We start from the raw sequence: 13,912 nt of genomic DNA, 5'->3' as shown, positions 1-13,912 counted from the left end.
ACATTGAAGCACAGGGATAAGGATGAGGACACTGAACATTGAAGCTCGCGGATAGGGATGAGGACACTGAACATTGAAGCACGGGGATAAGGATGGACACTGAACATTGAAGCTCGGGGATAAGGATGAGGACACTGAACATTGAAGCACGGGGATAAGGATGGACACTGAACATTGAAGCATGGGGATAGGGATGAGGACACTGAACATTGAAGCATGTAGCTCAGGATAGGCACTACAAGTCCCAGCAATGCAAAACCTACTAGGTAACAAGGGAAGTATTAGTGTTGTAACGAACACTTCCGTAACATTATGTGATGGTTACGCTGAACTGTATTGCCGAAACTATGTTGGAACGCACGGCGCAAGTGTTTGGAACGCATCGCGCATGCGCAGTACGCAACAACGTGGCCCGTGTTTGTGTTGTGTGTAACATCACTTCCGTAACATTATGTGATGGTTTCGCTGAACTGTATTGCCGATGTTGTAAAATTTCATGCGACCCGTGATTTTCGCTCACCCCGTCACTTCCGGTGAGGCTACGTCATTCGCACAGCTGACGGCGGGCCTTTACTGCGCATGTGTCAATCCCCTGCCCTTAACAGCGCATGCGCTGTAGATTTATTCTCACGGTGGAGAAAAATTATAGCCTCGAGTGGGCGGAGACTTGCGGGTGGGCGGGCGGAGCTGAACAGATGCTCAGGACGTCAGCAGCAGCCCCGCCCACCCTAATAACATGCCTCTGAATATTAAGTGGTGGTGAAAAATCATACTCAAGTGGGCGGAGATTTTCTCCAGGCGGAGGCTTCAGGAAAATGTCTCCGGAATCAGGGACAGGTGTGAATAGAGACGAGTCCTGGAAGATGCTGATAAAAGGGACATTGGTGGAATGGAAGGGGTTTGGAGAGGAGGTGGGCAGAGGAGCTGTTTTGGTCTAAAGCAGCAAAAGAATCACAACTCCCAGCAGGTGAGGGGGGCTGAGTTCTGGAGCTTGTGGGCTTTGCTGGGACTTTGTAGTTCAGTTCTAGGTGGAGGAAGGATACACAGAGCATGCTGGGATATGTAGTGCTCCGGTGTGGGGGAGGGGACATGCTGGGATATGTAGTGCTCCGGTGTGGGGGGACGGGACATGCTGCGATATGTAGTGCTCTGGTGTGGGGGAGGGGGACATGCTGGGATATGTAGTGCTCTGGTGTGGGGGAGGGGACATGCTGGGATATGTAGTGCTCCGGTGTGGGGGAGGGGACATGCTGGGATATGTAGTGCTCCGGTGTGGGGGGACGGGACATGCTGCGATATGTAGTGCTCTGGTGTGGGGGAGGGGACATGCTGGGATATGTAGTGCTCTGGTGTGGGGGAGGGGACATGCTGGGATAGGTAGTGCTCTGGTGTGTGTGTGTGTGTGTGTGTGTGTGTGTGTGTGTGTGTGTGTGTGTGGGGGGGGGGGGGACATGCTGGGATATGTAGTACTCCTCCAGTGTGGGGGATAATGTATAGATTGATGTCGGTGTCCCCGTCTCATCTCCTTCCTGTCTCCTCTCTCAGGCACCATGCTGTACGAAATCTCCAGGATCATCCAGGGCGGCGCTGCCGTCTGCCGCCACGCCTCCACCGCCGCCGCCGCCAGGGTAGAGCATGAACACCTATTCCCTGTGAGTACTGATTGGTTGGGGGAGGGGTTAACCGCCTGGAGTGTCCCCAGTGGGGGAGGGGCATGCCACCTAATGTGCGCGCTCTGCTGCCGGACGGAGCCCCATAGACACTATGCCTCTCTGGATATAAATTTGGATACATTTGTAGCCATTCGGATGTATCTGAATCTCGGAGATGAAATGGTAACACATTTTTGTTGAAATTTAATTTACGTTCATCGTTTTCTCACCCATTCCAAATTATTTATGTACGACTTGGATTCGGATCGTTTGGGGGGAGGGGGAGAAACAAAAAGGTCAACCGATTCGAATCCTGTGTCAAGAAATAGCTGGTTGCTAAAGGGGGGGGGTGGCCGCCGCCGCCTCCTTAACAACCAATGAGTCATCAGCTGTCAGCGGGCTTCCCTACTGGCTGAAATGTAAAACACCCCACCCCCTTTGTGACATCAACAGCCCAGCGTTACCTGGTTGGTGATGTCACAGGGGCGGGGCCACCCCTTAGCCATGTAAGAACCGTCGGACATTCAACAGCGTGGAGCGTTCGAAAGGGGTTTTTATTTATTTTTAAATTTTTTGGGGTGGAAAGGGTAGGGGTACTACGTACCTCATACTCATTCACATAGTTGGAGGTAGTGTGGGATCTGGGGGGGACTCCTTTGTTTTTTTGCCAATACCCCCCCCCCCCCCCTTTCCTTGCCTGCCCCCCGGTCTGCATCGGATAAGGGCCTGGGGGGGACTTTTTATTTACTATTTTTGATCTATGTACACCATACTCATTCACATAGGTGGGTAGGGCGGGATCTGGGGTCCCCCCCCCACAACCACCAGCCAGGGTTGTTGGAAAGAGGCCCTTGTCCCCATCAGCATGGTGCTTAGGGCAGGGCCCTGGTATGGTGACCTGGTATGGTTTGGGGTGGGGGGGCACTTGCTCATACACCCCCCCTTCCCCCTTTCCTGGGTTGCATGCTTGGATAAAGGTCCGGACCCCTATGCTTTTTTTTTTTTTTTTTTTTTTTATTCCTCTTCCCCATCGGGGGGGGGGGGGGGGGGCTGGTGCCCATGCAGGGTTGGTTGTTGGGGGGGGGGGTTTGTTTTTTTTTCCAGGATTTTCTATTGCCAGCACTCATTTGTTTTTACGTTTCAGCTGTCAGTGGGGAATCCCGCTGACAGCCAACGAGTCGTCGGTTGCTAAGGACGTGGCGGACGGCGCCCCCAGCCCGATCCTTAGCAACCAGCTATTTCTTCACACAGAATTTGAATCATTGATCGTGTGGTGTTTGTGTTTTGTTTTGGGTTTTGTTTTGTATTGTTTTTTGTTTTTTTTATTTTTTGTTTTTTACGAGTTCAAATTGTTTTTCAAAAAATTGTGGAATCCGTCAGAAAATGAATAAACAAAATTAAAATTTTTAACTAAAATTCTGAAACCAAAATTTGGTAACGTAAGAAATTTGAATGTTCTGCACACACCTCTAGTGCCGCTCACACCCTGACCGCGGGACGGTGATCGCTGTCAGTGGGAGGTGATCCCAAACATCTGCTTCCTATAGGCTGAATATCCACCAAAGACTCCACCCAGAATGTCTTCTTTTTAACCCTCCCAATCATAGAAAAGCCAAAGCGAAGGGCACAGGTCTGACATCTGTTTATTTATTTATTTTTAAATCTGCAGGCCGCCCTCCAACCGCGGGACTACGCCGTGCCCAACCCCACCTGGAACCCCGAAACCAAGAGGCTGTACGAGGAGCTGAGCCGAGACCCGAGCTGGAGGAGACTTCCCTCCTACGAGGAGTTCGCTGGCAGCAGATCGAGTACAAGAATAAGAATAGTGTTTGGCTGTGGTGGGGGATGACATTAGAGTGTAAGCTCCTCTGGTGACCTCTGACCTCCTCCTGTACAGGTATGAGCCTGGAGGCCGACGGGGAAACTCGTTTCTTCACCAGGAACCTGGATCAGGAAGGAATCGGCTTCGAGTATTGTATGTTCTATAACGAGGCGGAGAAGAGGACAGTCTGCATATTCCAGCCCGGGCCCTATCTGGGGGGCCTCGCAGGGTGAGCGTTATTTTCTTTTTTTTTTTTTTCTTTTTTTTTTTCTTCGCAGAGCCTACCCTAACCAGAATCCTTTGGTTCCTCGGGCTCTCCTTGTTCTCCTTCCACCTCTCGCGTCCCCTCTTGCCTTCTTCTAGGTACACACACGGGGGCTGCATCGCCACCATCGTAGACTCCACCGTGGGGGCGGGAATTGTAAACGGCATCGGACCGGCTATGACCGCCAACCTGAACCTCGACTATCGGAGGTAAGCGCCCAGGGGGGAGAAGAGGACCTACCTGACACTACATGGTTGTCAGGAGATTGTACAATCGATGGCCGGCGGTGATGATGTGGTAGTGACAGGGGAAGAATAATATTGGGGAGACTCTCGCGGGGGGGGGGGGGGGTAGGAGTTGTTGATGTTCTGAAGCTGTGATAGCAGAGAGGTGTAATGAGGTTCTCTTTGTGTCTGTAGTCCGATTCCTCTGGGATCCACAGTCCTCATAGACAGCCGAGTGGAGAAGGTCGACGGTCAGAAAGTCTACACCAGATGCCAGGTCCGCAGTCATGACAGCGCTGTGCTTCACAGCGAGGCCACCGGTGAGGACTACTGCTGGGAAATCTTCATTCTGTAACTCCATTCCTTCCTCTCTTGTCTCTCCTGTCACTCATCTGTGGTTTCTGATCTGTCGCTCCTGTCATTGCTCTTCTGTCCCTCCTCCTCTGCCATTCCTGTTTCTTGTCTGCTGTTCCTGACTCTGCTCCTTTGTTGCTCCTCTGCCGGTGCTGGCGTTGCTCCGCTGCCATTCCTGTTTCTTGTCTGCTGTTCCTGTTGCTGCCCCTCTGCCATTCCTGACATTGCTCCTCTGTCCCTTCTTGTTGCTGCTCCTCTCTCCTTCTTGTCTGCCGTTCCTCTGTTGCTGCTCCTCCTCTGTCTCTCCTGTCATTGCTCCCGACGTTGCTCCTCTGCTGTTCCTCTTCATTGTCTGCTGTTCCTGACGTTGCTTCTCTGCCGTTTCTGTTATTGCTCCTCTCTTCCTCTGTCATTCCTGGTGTTGCTCCTCTGTTGTTGCTCCTCTGTCCCTGCTGTTGCTGCTCCTCTCTCCCTCCTTCTCTGCCGTTCCTAGCATTGCTCCTCTGCCATTCCTCTTGTTTCTTGTCTGTTGTTCCTGTCGCTGCTCGTCTGCCGTTCCGGTCGTTGCCAATCCTGTCATTGCTCCTCTGCCATTCCTTTTTGTTTGTTTCTTGTCTGCTGGTCCTGACACTGCTCCTTTGTTGCTCCTCTGCTGTTCCTGTTGCTGCTCCTCTGCCATTCCTGACATTGCTCCTCTGTCCCTCCTTGTTGCTGCTCCTCTCCTTCTTCTCTGCCGTTCCTCTGTTGCTGCTCCGCCTCTGTCTCTCCTGTCATTGCTCCCGACGTTGCTCCTCTGCTGTTCCTCTTCATTGTCTGCTGTTCCTGACGTTGCTTCTCTGCCGTTTCTGTCATTGCTCCTCTCTCTCCCTCCTCTGCCATTCCTGGTGCTGCTCCTCTCTCCCTCTTTCCCGTTCCTGGCTTTGCTCCTCTGCCATTCCTCTTGTTTCTTGTCTGCTGTTCCTGTCGCTGCTCCTCTGCCGTTCCTGTTGCTGCTCCTCTTTCCTTCTCTGCCATTCCTAGCGTTGCTCCTCTGCCACTCCTGTTTGTCTGCTGTTCCTGTCACTGCTCCTCTCTCCCTCCTCTGCCATCCCTGTTGTCTGCTGATCCTGTTGCTGCTCCTCTCTCCCTCCTTCTCTGCCATTCCGGTTTCTTGTCTGCTGTTTCTGTTGCTGCTCCTCTCTCATTCCTCCTCCTCCTCCCTCCTCTGCCTTTTCTGTTGCTCTTGTTGTTGTTCTGACAATTTACACTTTTTTTTTTCTCTCCTCCAGCTTTGTACGTTATGTTGAAGTCAGGAGAATCTGAAGCCCGACTATAATTTGCACATCTCAGACCTCAGGAAATGTTACAGATTCTGTTGGTTGGCAGCTGCACTTTGTACTGTAATGTATCCTGTCTGTCACTAGAGGGCAGCAGATCCCGTACCATAGAAACCCTCCTGGGAGAACTTTTTTATAATGTACTCACCGCTCTCTTGGATTGATCTTTTGTAGCGGTCCCTTTTTTCTAGGTGCAATGACCTCAAACCCGCCCCCACCATGTACCCGTTTTTGTACAGCCCTGTTCTTTGACTCCTCCCAACCAAATGTAATTAATAATCGTTCATAATTATTGTATGTGACGTTTATTTAAACTGAATAAATACAGAAAATATTTTCACAGCATTTCAAGTGTTGCAAATACCTTCATTGTATCTTCTTCATCCTGGGGACCGTTCCTCCTCTCGCTTCATCCTCGGGACCGTTCCTCCTCTCGCTTCATCCTGGGGACCGTTCCTCCTCTCCTCATCCTGGGGAACATAACTCCTTTTGCCTCTTCGAGGGAACCATTCATCCTCTCTCCTCATGCTGGGAACCATTCCTCCTCTCTTCTCACCCTGAGGACCATTCCTACTCCTCATGCTGGGGACCATTCCTCCTCTCCTCTTCTCACCCTGAAGACCATTCCTACTCCTCATCCTGGACACCATTCCTCATCTCTCCTCATCCTGGACACCATTCCTCATCTCTCCTCATCCTGGAGACAATTCCTCCTCTCTCCTCATCCTGGAGACAATTCCTCCTCTCTCCTCATCCTGGAGACAATTCCTCCTCTCTCCTCATCCTGGAGACAATTCCTCCTCTCTCCTCATCCTGGAGACAATTCCTCCTCTCTCCTCATCCTGGAGACAATTCCTCCTCTCTCCTCATCCTGGAGACAATTCCTCCTCTCTCCTCATCCTGGAGACAATTCCTCCTCTCTCCTCATCCTGGAGACAATTCCTCCTCTCTCCTCATCCTGGAGACAATTCCTCCTCTCTCCTCATCCTGGAGACAATTCCTCCTCTCTCCTCATCCTGGAGACAATTCCTCCTCTCTCCTCATCCTGGAGACAATTCCTCCTCTCTCCTCATCCTGGAGACAATTCCTCCTCTCTCCTCATCCTGGAGACAATTCCTCCTCTCTCCTCATCCTGGAGACAATTCCTCCTCTCTCCTCATCCTGGAGACAATTCCTCCTCTCTCCTCATCCTGGAGACAAGGATCCTGGATGAGGAGAGAGGAGGAATTGCCCCCAGGATGAGGAGAGAGGAGGAATGGCCCCCAGGATGAGGAGAGAGGAGGAATGGCCCCCAGGATGAGGAGAGAGGAGGAAGGGTCCCCCAGGATGAGGAGACACAAGAAAGGGTCTCCAGGATGAGGAGAGAGGAGGAATGATCTCCAGGATGAGGAGAGAGGAGGAATGATCTCCAGGATGAATAGAGACAAGAAAGGGTCTCCAGGATGAGGAGGGAGAGGAGGGATGGTCCCCAGGATTAAGAGAGGTATCTCCCCAGCTGGACACAGACACCAGTTCAACCTAACAATGGTTATCCCCATCTTGTCCATGCCATGTACAATCACCCCCCATCCTCTCCATGCCATGTACAATCACCCCCCATCCTCTCCATGCCATGCGCCATCATCCCCCATCCTCTCCATGCCATGTGCCATCTGTTATCCCCCATCCTCTTCATGCCATGTGTCATCATCCCCCATCCTCTCCATGCCATGTGTCATCACCCCCCATCCTTTTCTTTGTTCTTCTCCTGTTAGACACATCCTGAGCCCGGAAGTCCCATCTTCTCCCCCATACCTGAAACTAGACAAGAGAAGTTGGCATTGTCCTCCACCTGAGGCTGGGGACCCCTGAGTTGGTGGACACTTTGGGGGGGGGGGCAGCCTTGTATATGGGGATTCCACCATTCTATGGATCGGGGGCCCCTGTATATTGTTCTCTGCAGCCTTGTCAGCCGGTCCCAGCCACATTGCTACCCATTAATAGACGCTCACAGACCAGCACCTGGTAGAGACGTGGCAGGAGGGACTCCTAAGGGTGAGTGATGGCATGTAAACCTGCAAGACCTAGTGAACCCCTAGAAGAGTGAGTGTGGCTCCACCCACCATATTCTGGGGTCACCGATGAGTCCGGACTCCATATTCTGGGGTGTGGGGTCACCAGTGAGATCAGCCTCCATATTCCAGGATCACCAGTAAGCCCGGCCTCCATATTCTGGAATGTGGGGTCACCAGTGAGATCAGCCTGCATATTTTGGGGTCACTGAGTCCGGACTCCATATTCTGCACTGTGGGGTCACCGCTGGAGCCAGCCTCCATATTCTGGGGTGTGGGGTCACTGGCCTCCATATTCTGGGGTGTGGGGTCACCGGTGGAGCCGGCCCCCATATTCTGCACTATGGGGTCACCGGTGTAGCCGGCCTCCATATTCTGGGGTGTGGGGTCACTGGCCTCCATATTCTGGTGTGTGGGGTCACCGGTGTAGCCGGCCTCCATATTCTGGGGTGTGGGGTCACTGGCCTCCATATTCTGGTGTGTGGGGTCACCGGTGTAGCCGGCCTCCATATTCTGGGGTGTGGGGTCACCGGCCTCCATATTCTGCACTGTGGGGTCACCGGCCCCCATATTCTGCACTATGGGGTCACCGCTGGAGCCGGCCTCCATATTCTGGGGTGTGGGGTCACCGGCCCCCATATTCTGCACTGTGGGGTCACCGCTGGAGCCGGCCTCCATATTCTGGGGTGTGGGGTCACTGGCCTCCATATTCTGGTGTGTGGGGTCACCGGTGTAGCCGGCCTCCATATTCTGGGGTGTGGGGTCACTGGCCTCCATATTCTGGTGTGTGGGGTCACCGGTGTACCCGGCCTCCATATTCTGGGGTGTGGGGTCACTGGCCTCCATATTCTGGTGTGTGGGGTCACCGGTGTAGCCGGCCTCCATATTCTGGGGTGTGGGGTCACTGGCCTCCATATTCTGGGGTGTGGGGTCACCGGTGGAGCTGGCCTCCATATTCTGGGGTGTGGGGTCACTGGCCTCCATATTCTGGAATGTGGGGTCACCAGTGAGATCAGCCTGCATATTTTGGGGTCACTGATGAGTCCGGACTCCATATTCTGCACTGTGGGGTCACCGCTGGAGCCAGCCTCCATATTCTGGGGTGTGGGGTCACTGGCCTCCATATTCTGGGGTGTGGGGTCACCGGTGGAGCCGGCCCCCATATTCTGCACTATGGGGTCACCGGTGTAGCCGGCCTCCATATTCTGGGGTGTGGGGTCACTGGCCTCCATATTCTGGTGTGTGGGGTCACCGGTGTAGCCGGCCTCCATATTCTGGGGTGTGGGGTCACTGGCCTCCATATTCTGGTGTGTGGGGTCACCGGTGTAGCCGGCCTCCATATTCTGGGGTGTGGGGTCACCGGCCTCCATATTCTGCACTGTGGGGTCACCGGCCCCCATATTCTGCACTATGGGGTCACCGCTGGAGCCGGCCTCCATATTCTGGGGTGTGGGGTCACCGGCCCCCATATTCTGCACTGTGGGGTCACCGCTGGAGCCGGCCTCCATATTCTGGGGTGTGGGGTCACTGGCCTCCATATTCTGGTGTGTGGGGTCACCGGTGTAGCCGGCCTCCATATTCTGGGGTGTGGGGTCACTGGCCTCCATATTCTGGTGTGTGGGGTCACCGGTGTAGCCGGCCTCCATATTCTGGGGTGTGGGGTCACTGGCCTCCATATTCTGGTGTGTGGGGTCACCGGTGTAGCCGGCCTCCATATTCTGGGGTGTGGGGTCACTGGCCTCCATATTCTGGGGTGTGGGGTCACCGGTGGAGCTGGCCTCCATATTCTGGGGTGTGGGGTCACTGGCCTCCATATTCTGGGGTGTGGGGTCACCGGCCTCCATATTCTGCACTGTGGGGTCACCGGCCCCCATATTGTGCACTGTGGGGTCACCGCTGGAGCCGGCCTCCATATTCTGGGGTATGGGGTCACTGGCCTCCATATTCTGGGGTGTGGGGTCACCGGCCTCCATATTCTGGGGTGTGGGGTCACCGGCCTCCATATTCTGCACTGTGGGGTCACCGGCCCCCATATTGTGCACTGTGGGGTCACCGCTGGAGCCGGCCTCCATATTCTGGGGTATGGGGTCACTGGCCTCCATATTCTGGGGTGTGGGGTCACCGGCCTCCATATTCTGGGGTGTGGGGTCACCGGCCTCCATATTCTGGGGTGTGGGGTCACCGGCCTCCATATTCTGCACTGTGGGGTCACATATTATAAGATCAAAAACAGGCAGTGGTAAAAAAAAAAAAAAAAAATCTTATAGTAAGTGCATATAGTGGCTCTCCTACTATGTATATTCATTGTGGCCAAAATTGGTGTGTTTCTTGCGTAGGACCGCTGAGCCTTGTTGTTCACAGCTTGAAGCCATGATTTTTCTTCACCAGTGAAGAAAATCTTGGGGTGGGCGGGGACGTTCTCACCATCTGTTCAGCTCCGCCCGCCCACCCGCAAGTCTCCGCCCACTCGAGGCTATAATTTTTCTCCACCGTGAGCATAAATCTACAGCGCATGCGCTGTTAAGGGCAGGGGATTGACACATGCGCAGTAAAGGCCCGCCGTCAGCTGTGCGAATGACGTAGCCTCACCGGAAGTGACGGGGTGAGCGAAAATCACGGGTCGCATGAAATTTTACAACACCGAAACTATGTTGGAACGCACGGCGCGAGCGTTTGGAACGCATCGCGCATGCGCAGTACGCAACAACGTCACTTCCGCACCATCCTGTGATAGGCAGCAAACTGTGACACTACACCGAAACTATGTTGGAACGCACGGCGCGAGTGTTTGGAACGCATCGCGCATGCGCAGTACGCAACAACGTGGCCCAGTGTTTGTGTTGTTTGTAACATCACTTCCGTAACATTATGTGATGGTTTCGCTGAACTGTATTGCCGAAACTATGTTGGAACGCACGGCGCGAGTGTTTGGAACGCATCGCGCATGCGCAGTACGCAACAACGTCACTTCCGTAGCATCCTGTGATAGGCAGCAAACTGTGACACTACACCGGCCCCCCCTCGCAGCAAGCGACAGCGTGAGAGAGAATTCAGCGTTTTTCTCCCTCCAGCCTGCAGGTGGCAATAGAGAGCGCCGTTGTGCAGTGAGGGAGGTTGTGCCCGTTTTCTCTCATTTTATCCCCTTGTTGTCACACGAATGACTGGAGGGAGGAAGGAGATGTTTCTCAGTGGGTAGGTAGAAGGAGGGAGAGGGGACAACTTACCACAGACCCCCCCCCTCTACTCCTCACACAGCCCCCTCATCTCCCCTCCCCCCTCTCCTCACACCTCAGGGCTCATCACTATAACACATGGAGGTCACACTACTGGATTGTTCTGTGTGATAAGAGACGAATTCTCAGAATAAAGCTTCTTCCCTCCATGTAGATCTCTACCTTATCATTACAGGAATGTTATAAAAATGATCCTCAGTCATAGAACAGAACATGAAACAAAGATTAACTTCTTCAGCCCCAGAAGATTTACCCCCCCTTCATGACCAGGCCATTTACTTTACCTTCCAATTGCACAGTGTGTGTGACATTGTACCCAAATACAATTCATGTCCCTTTTCACCACAAATAGAGATTCTGTTTGGTGGTATTTGATCTCCTCCGTGTTTTCTTTTTTTGCGCTATAAACAAAGACCGACAATTAAGGGGAAAAAAGGTTTTACTTTCTGCTATAAAACATCCAATAAAAATTATAAAAATAAAACATTTTGTTCATCAATTTAGGCCAATATGTATTCTGCTATTTAAAAAACAAAACAAAAAACCCAATAAGTGTATTTTGATTGGTTTGCGCACAAGTTCTACCTTCTACAAACCATGGGAAGTTTTTATGGAATTTTTATATATATTTTTTACTAGTAATGGCAGCGATCAGCGATTTATAGCGGCACTGTGAACATTGTGGCGGACAAATTGGACACTAAGCCCAGGTCCACATTGGAGCGATTTGTTATGCGATTTGAGAGACCAACTCACATGACAAGTCGCAGCCTATTGGAGGCAATGGCATTGTTCCAATCGGTGCCACAACAATTTTGTGGTGCCGCACGATTTCCAAAAGTAGTTCCTGAATTACTTTTGCCGATTTCAGGTGCGGCTTCAATAGAGATCTGTACATGAAGCCGCACTGATGTCTATCAAGTAGCCCCGGAAATCACCGACCTTCCTACTTTGATATCACGCTTCAAGTCAAATAGCGCAATTTCAAAGTAGCATCAATGTGAACCTTTTAGGGACACTTTTAGGGGACCAGGGACACAATACATCGATCAGTGCTTAACCGCTTCAGCCCCAGAAGATTTTACCCCCCTTCTGACCAGAGCACTTTTTGCGATTCGGCACTGCCTCGCTTTAACTGACAATTGCGCAGTCGCGCGACGCTGTAGCCAAACAAAATTGACGTCCTTTTTTGCCCTCAAATAGAGCTTTTTTTTGGCGGTATTTTATCATCTCTGCGGTTTTTATTTTTTGCTCTATCAACAAATGAAAATGCCCCTTTCAGCAATTTGCCGAAAGAGAAAAACGGCCAATAAGGGAGCTGAAAATGGGGCGTTGCTCCGCCCACCCGCCCCTGGTGCTGCCCTGTGGCGCAGGAGAGCTACCTCCGCCGCCTGTTTAATCACAGCGCTGATGTTCTGTCACATAGTGTCCTGCCGTCATATAGTGTCCGCGCAGTACGGGGCAGACAAAGCTTCCGAAAATCTCCAAAGATGAACGGCGCCTGCGCCGTGAGTGGAGGTGTTAGTCCCCCCATCCAAGAGGACGCAGGGTTGTGAAAATTAGAGGGCCCCTCGCGGGTGAGCTTCACTTGGCTGGTGGGGATAGAACCTGGACTCACGGCGCTGGCGCCGTTCATCCTTGGCTATTTTCGGTATCTGTGTGTGCCGTGTACTGTGTGCTGTGTACTGACCATATTTGATAGGACACCGGGAACATCACAGCTTTCATTTCAATAGCTGTGTGTTCCCGGCTGCACCGTTACACACAGCCCCTCCCCCTTGTCCGGGCACTTTGATAGACAGAGCACCTGCCGGATTGTAGGATGATCTGTCTATCAAAGTGCCCGGACAAGGGGGAGGGGCTGTGTGTGACGGGAACACACAACTATTGAAATGAAAGCTGTGATGTTCCCGGCGCTGTGATCAAACAGATGGTGGAGGCTGCTCTCCTCTCCCCTTCACAGGCTGGCTGCAAAAAGGGGGCACTCTGGCTGCAATATGGGACACACTGCCTGCAAAAAGGGGGCACTCTGGCTGGTGGTTGCAAAATGGGGGCACTTTGGCTGCAAAATGGGGACATTCTGGCTGCAAAAAGGGGGCACACTCTGGCTGCAAAAAAGGGGCACTCTCTGGCTGCAAAAAGGGGGCACTCTCTGGCTGCAAAAAGGGGCACTCTCTGGCTGCAAAAAGGGGCACTCTCTGGCTGCAAAAGGGGGCACTCTCTGGCTGCAAAAGGGGGCACTCTCTGGCTGCAATATGGGGCACACTCTGGCTGCAATATGGGGCGCACACTGGCTGCAATATGGGGCACTCTGGCTGTAATGGGGCACACTGGCTGCAATCGGGGACACCTCCTGTACCACGTCCTCTGTCTCTGACCATCTCCTGTACCATGCCCCCAGTCTCTGACCATCTCCTGTACCATGCCCCCAGTCTCTGACCATCTCCTGTACCATGCCCCCAGTCTCTGACCATCTCCTGTACCATGTCCCCAGTCTGACCATCTTCTGTACCACGTCCCCAGTCTGACCATCTCCTGTACCATGTCCCCAGTCCCTGACCATCTGCACCATGTCCCCTGTCCCTAACCATCTCCTGTACCGTGTCCCCTGTCCCTGACCATCTCCTGTACCGTGTCCCCAGTCTCTGACCATTTCCTGTACCGTGTCCCCAGTCTCTGACCATCTCCTGTACCATGTCCCCAGTCTCTGACCATCTCTTGTACCATGTCTCTAGTCTCTGACCATCTCCTGTATAAAAATATTTTTTTTAAAATATGTTACGGTATCGATGCTGTTTCGGTATAGGTTTTCGGCCTAGTGTATTTTTCATTTTCGGTATCGGTTTCGGCACCAAAAAACCCATTCGGTGCACCCCTACCCAAAAGTTATAGCGTCTACTATATAGGGGATAGATTTATAGCATTTTTATTATTATTATTATTATTTTTTTTTTACTAGTAATGGTGGCGATCTGTAAATTTTATTGGGACTGCA

The 13,912-nt window shown here is 52.4% G+C and overlaps 1 protein-coding gene across 1 annotated transcript; it reads left to right on the top strand.

The window, feature by feature from the left end:
* The first annotated feature begins 662 nt into the window (after positions 1 to 662).
* On the top strand, positions 663 to 5,994 carry LOC143937744 (acyl-coenzyme A thioesterase THEM4-like). Its single transcript, XM_077460832.1, has 7 exons — positions 663 to 837; positions 1,546 to 1,652; positions 3,322 to 3,460; positions 3,550 to 3,703; positions 3,838 to 3,948; positions 4,159 to 4,283; positions 5,586 to 5,994. Exons 1-7 carry the CDS (start codon positions 816 to 818, stop codon positions 5,630 to 5,632), a joined length of 705 nt encoding a protein of 234 aa, XP_077316958.1. The 5' UTR covers positions 663 to 815; the 3' UTR covers positions 5,633 to 5,994.
* Positions 5,995 to 13,912: the final 7,918 nt, after the last annotated feature.

Source organism: Lithobates pipiens, unplaced genomic scaffold (assembly GCF_037356315.1).
Source record: "Lithobates pipiens isolate NorthernLeopardFrog02 unplaced genomic scaffold, aLitPip1_a1.2 Scaffold_10, whole genome shotgun sequence".
NCBI classification, from domain to species: domain Eukaryota; kingdom Metazoa; phylum Chordata; class Amphibia; order Anura; family Ranidae; genus Lithobates; species Lithobates pipiens.
Note: the sequence above shows the minus strand (reverse complement) of the source record. Positions and strands in the feature narration are given on the sequence as shown.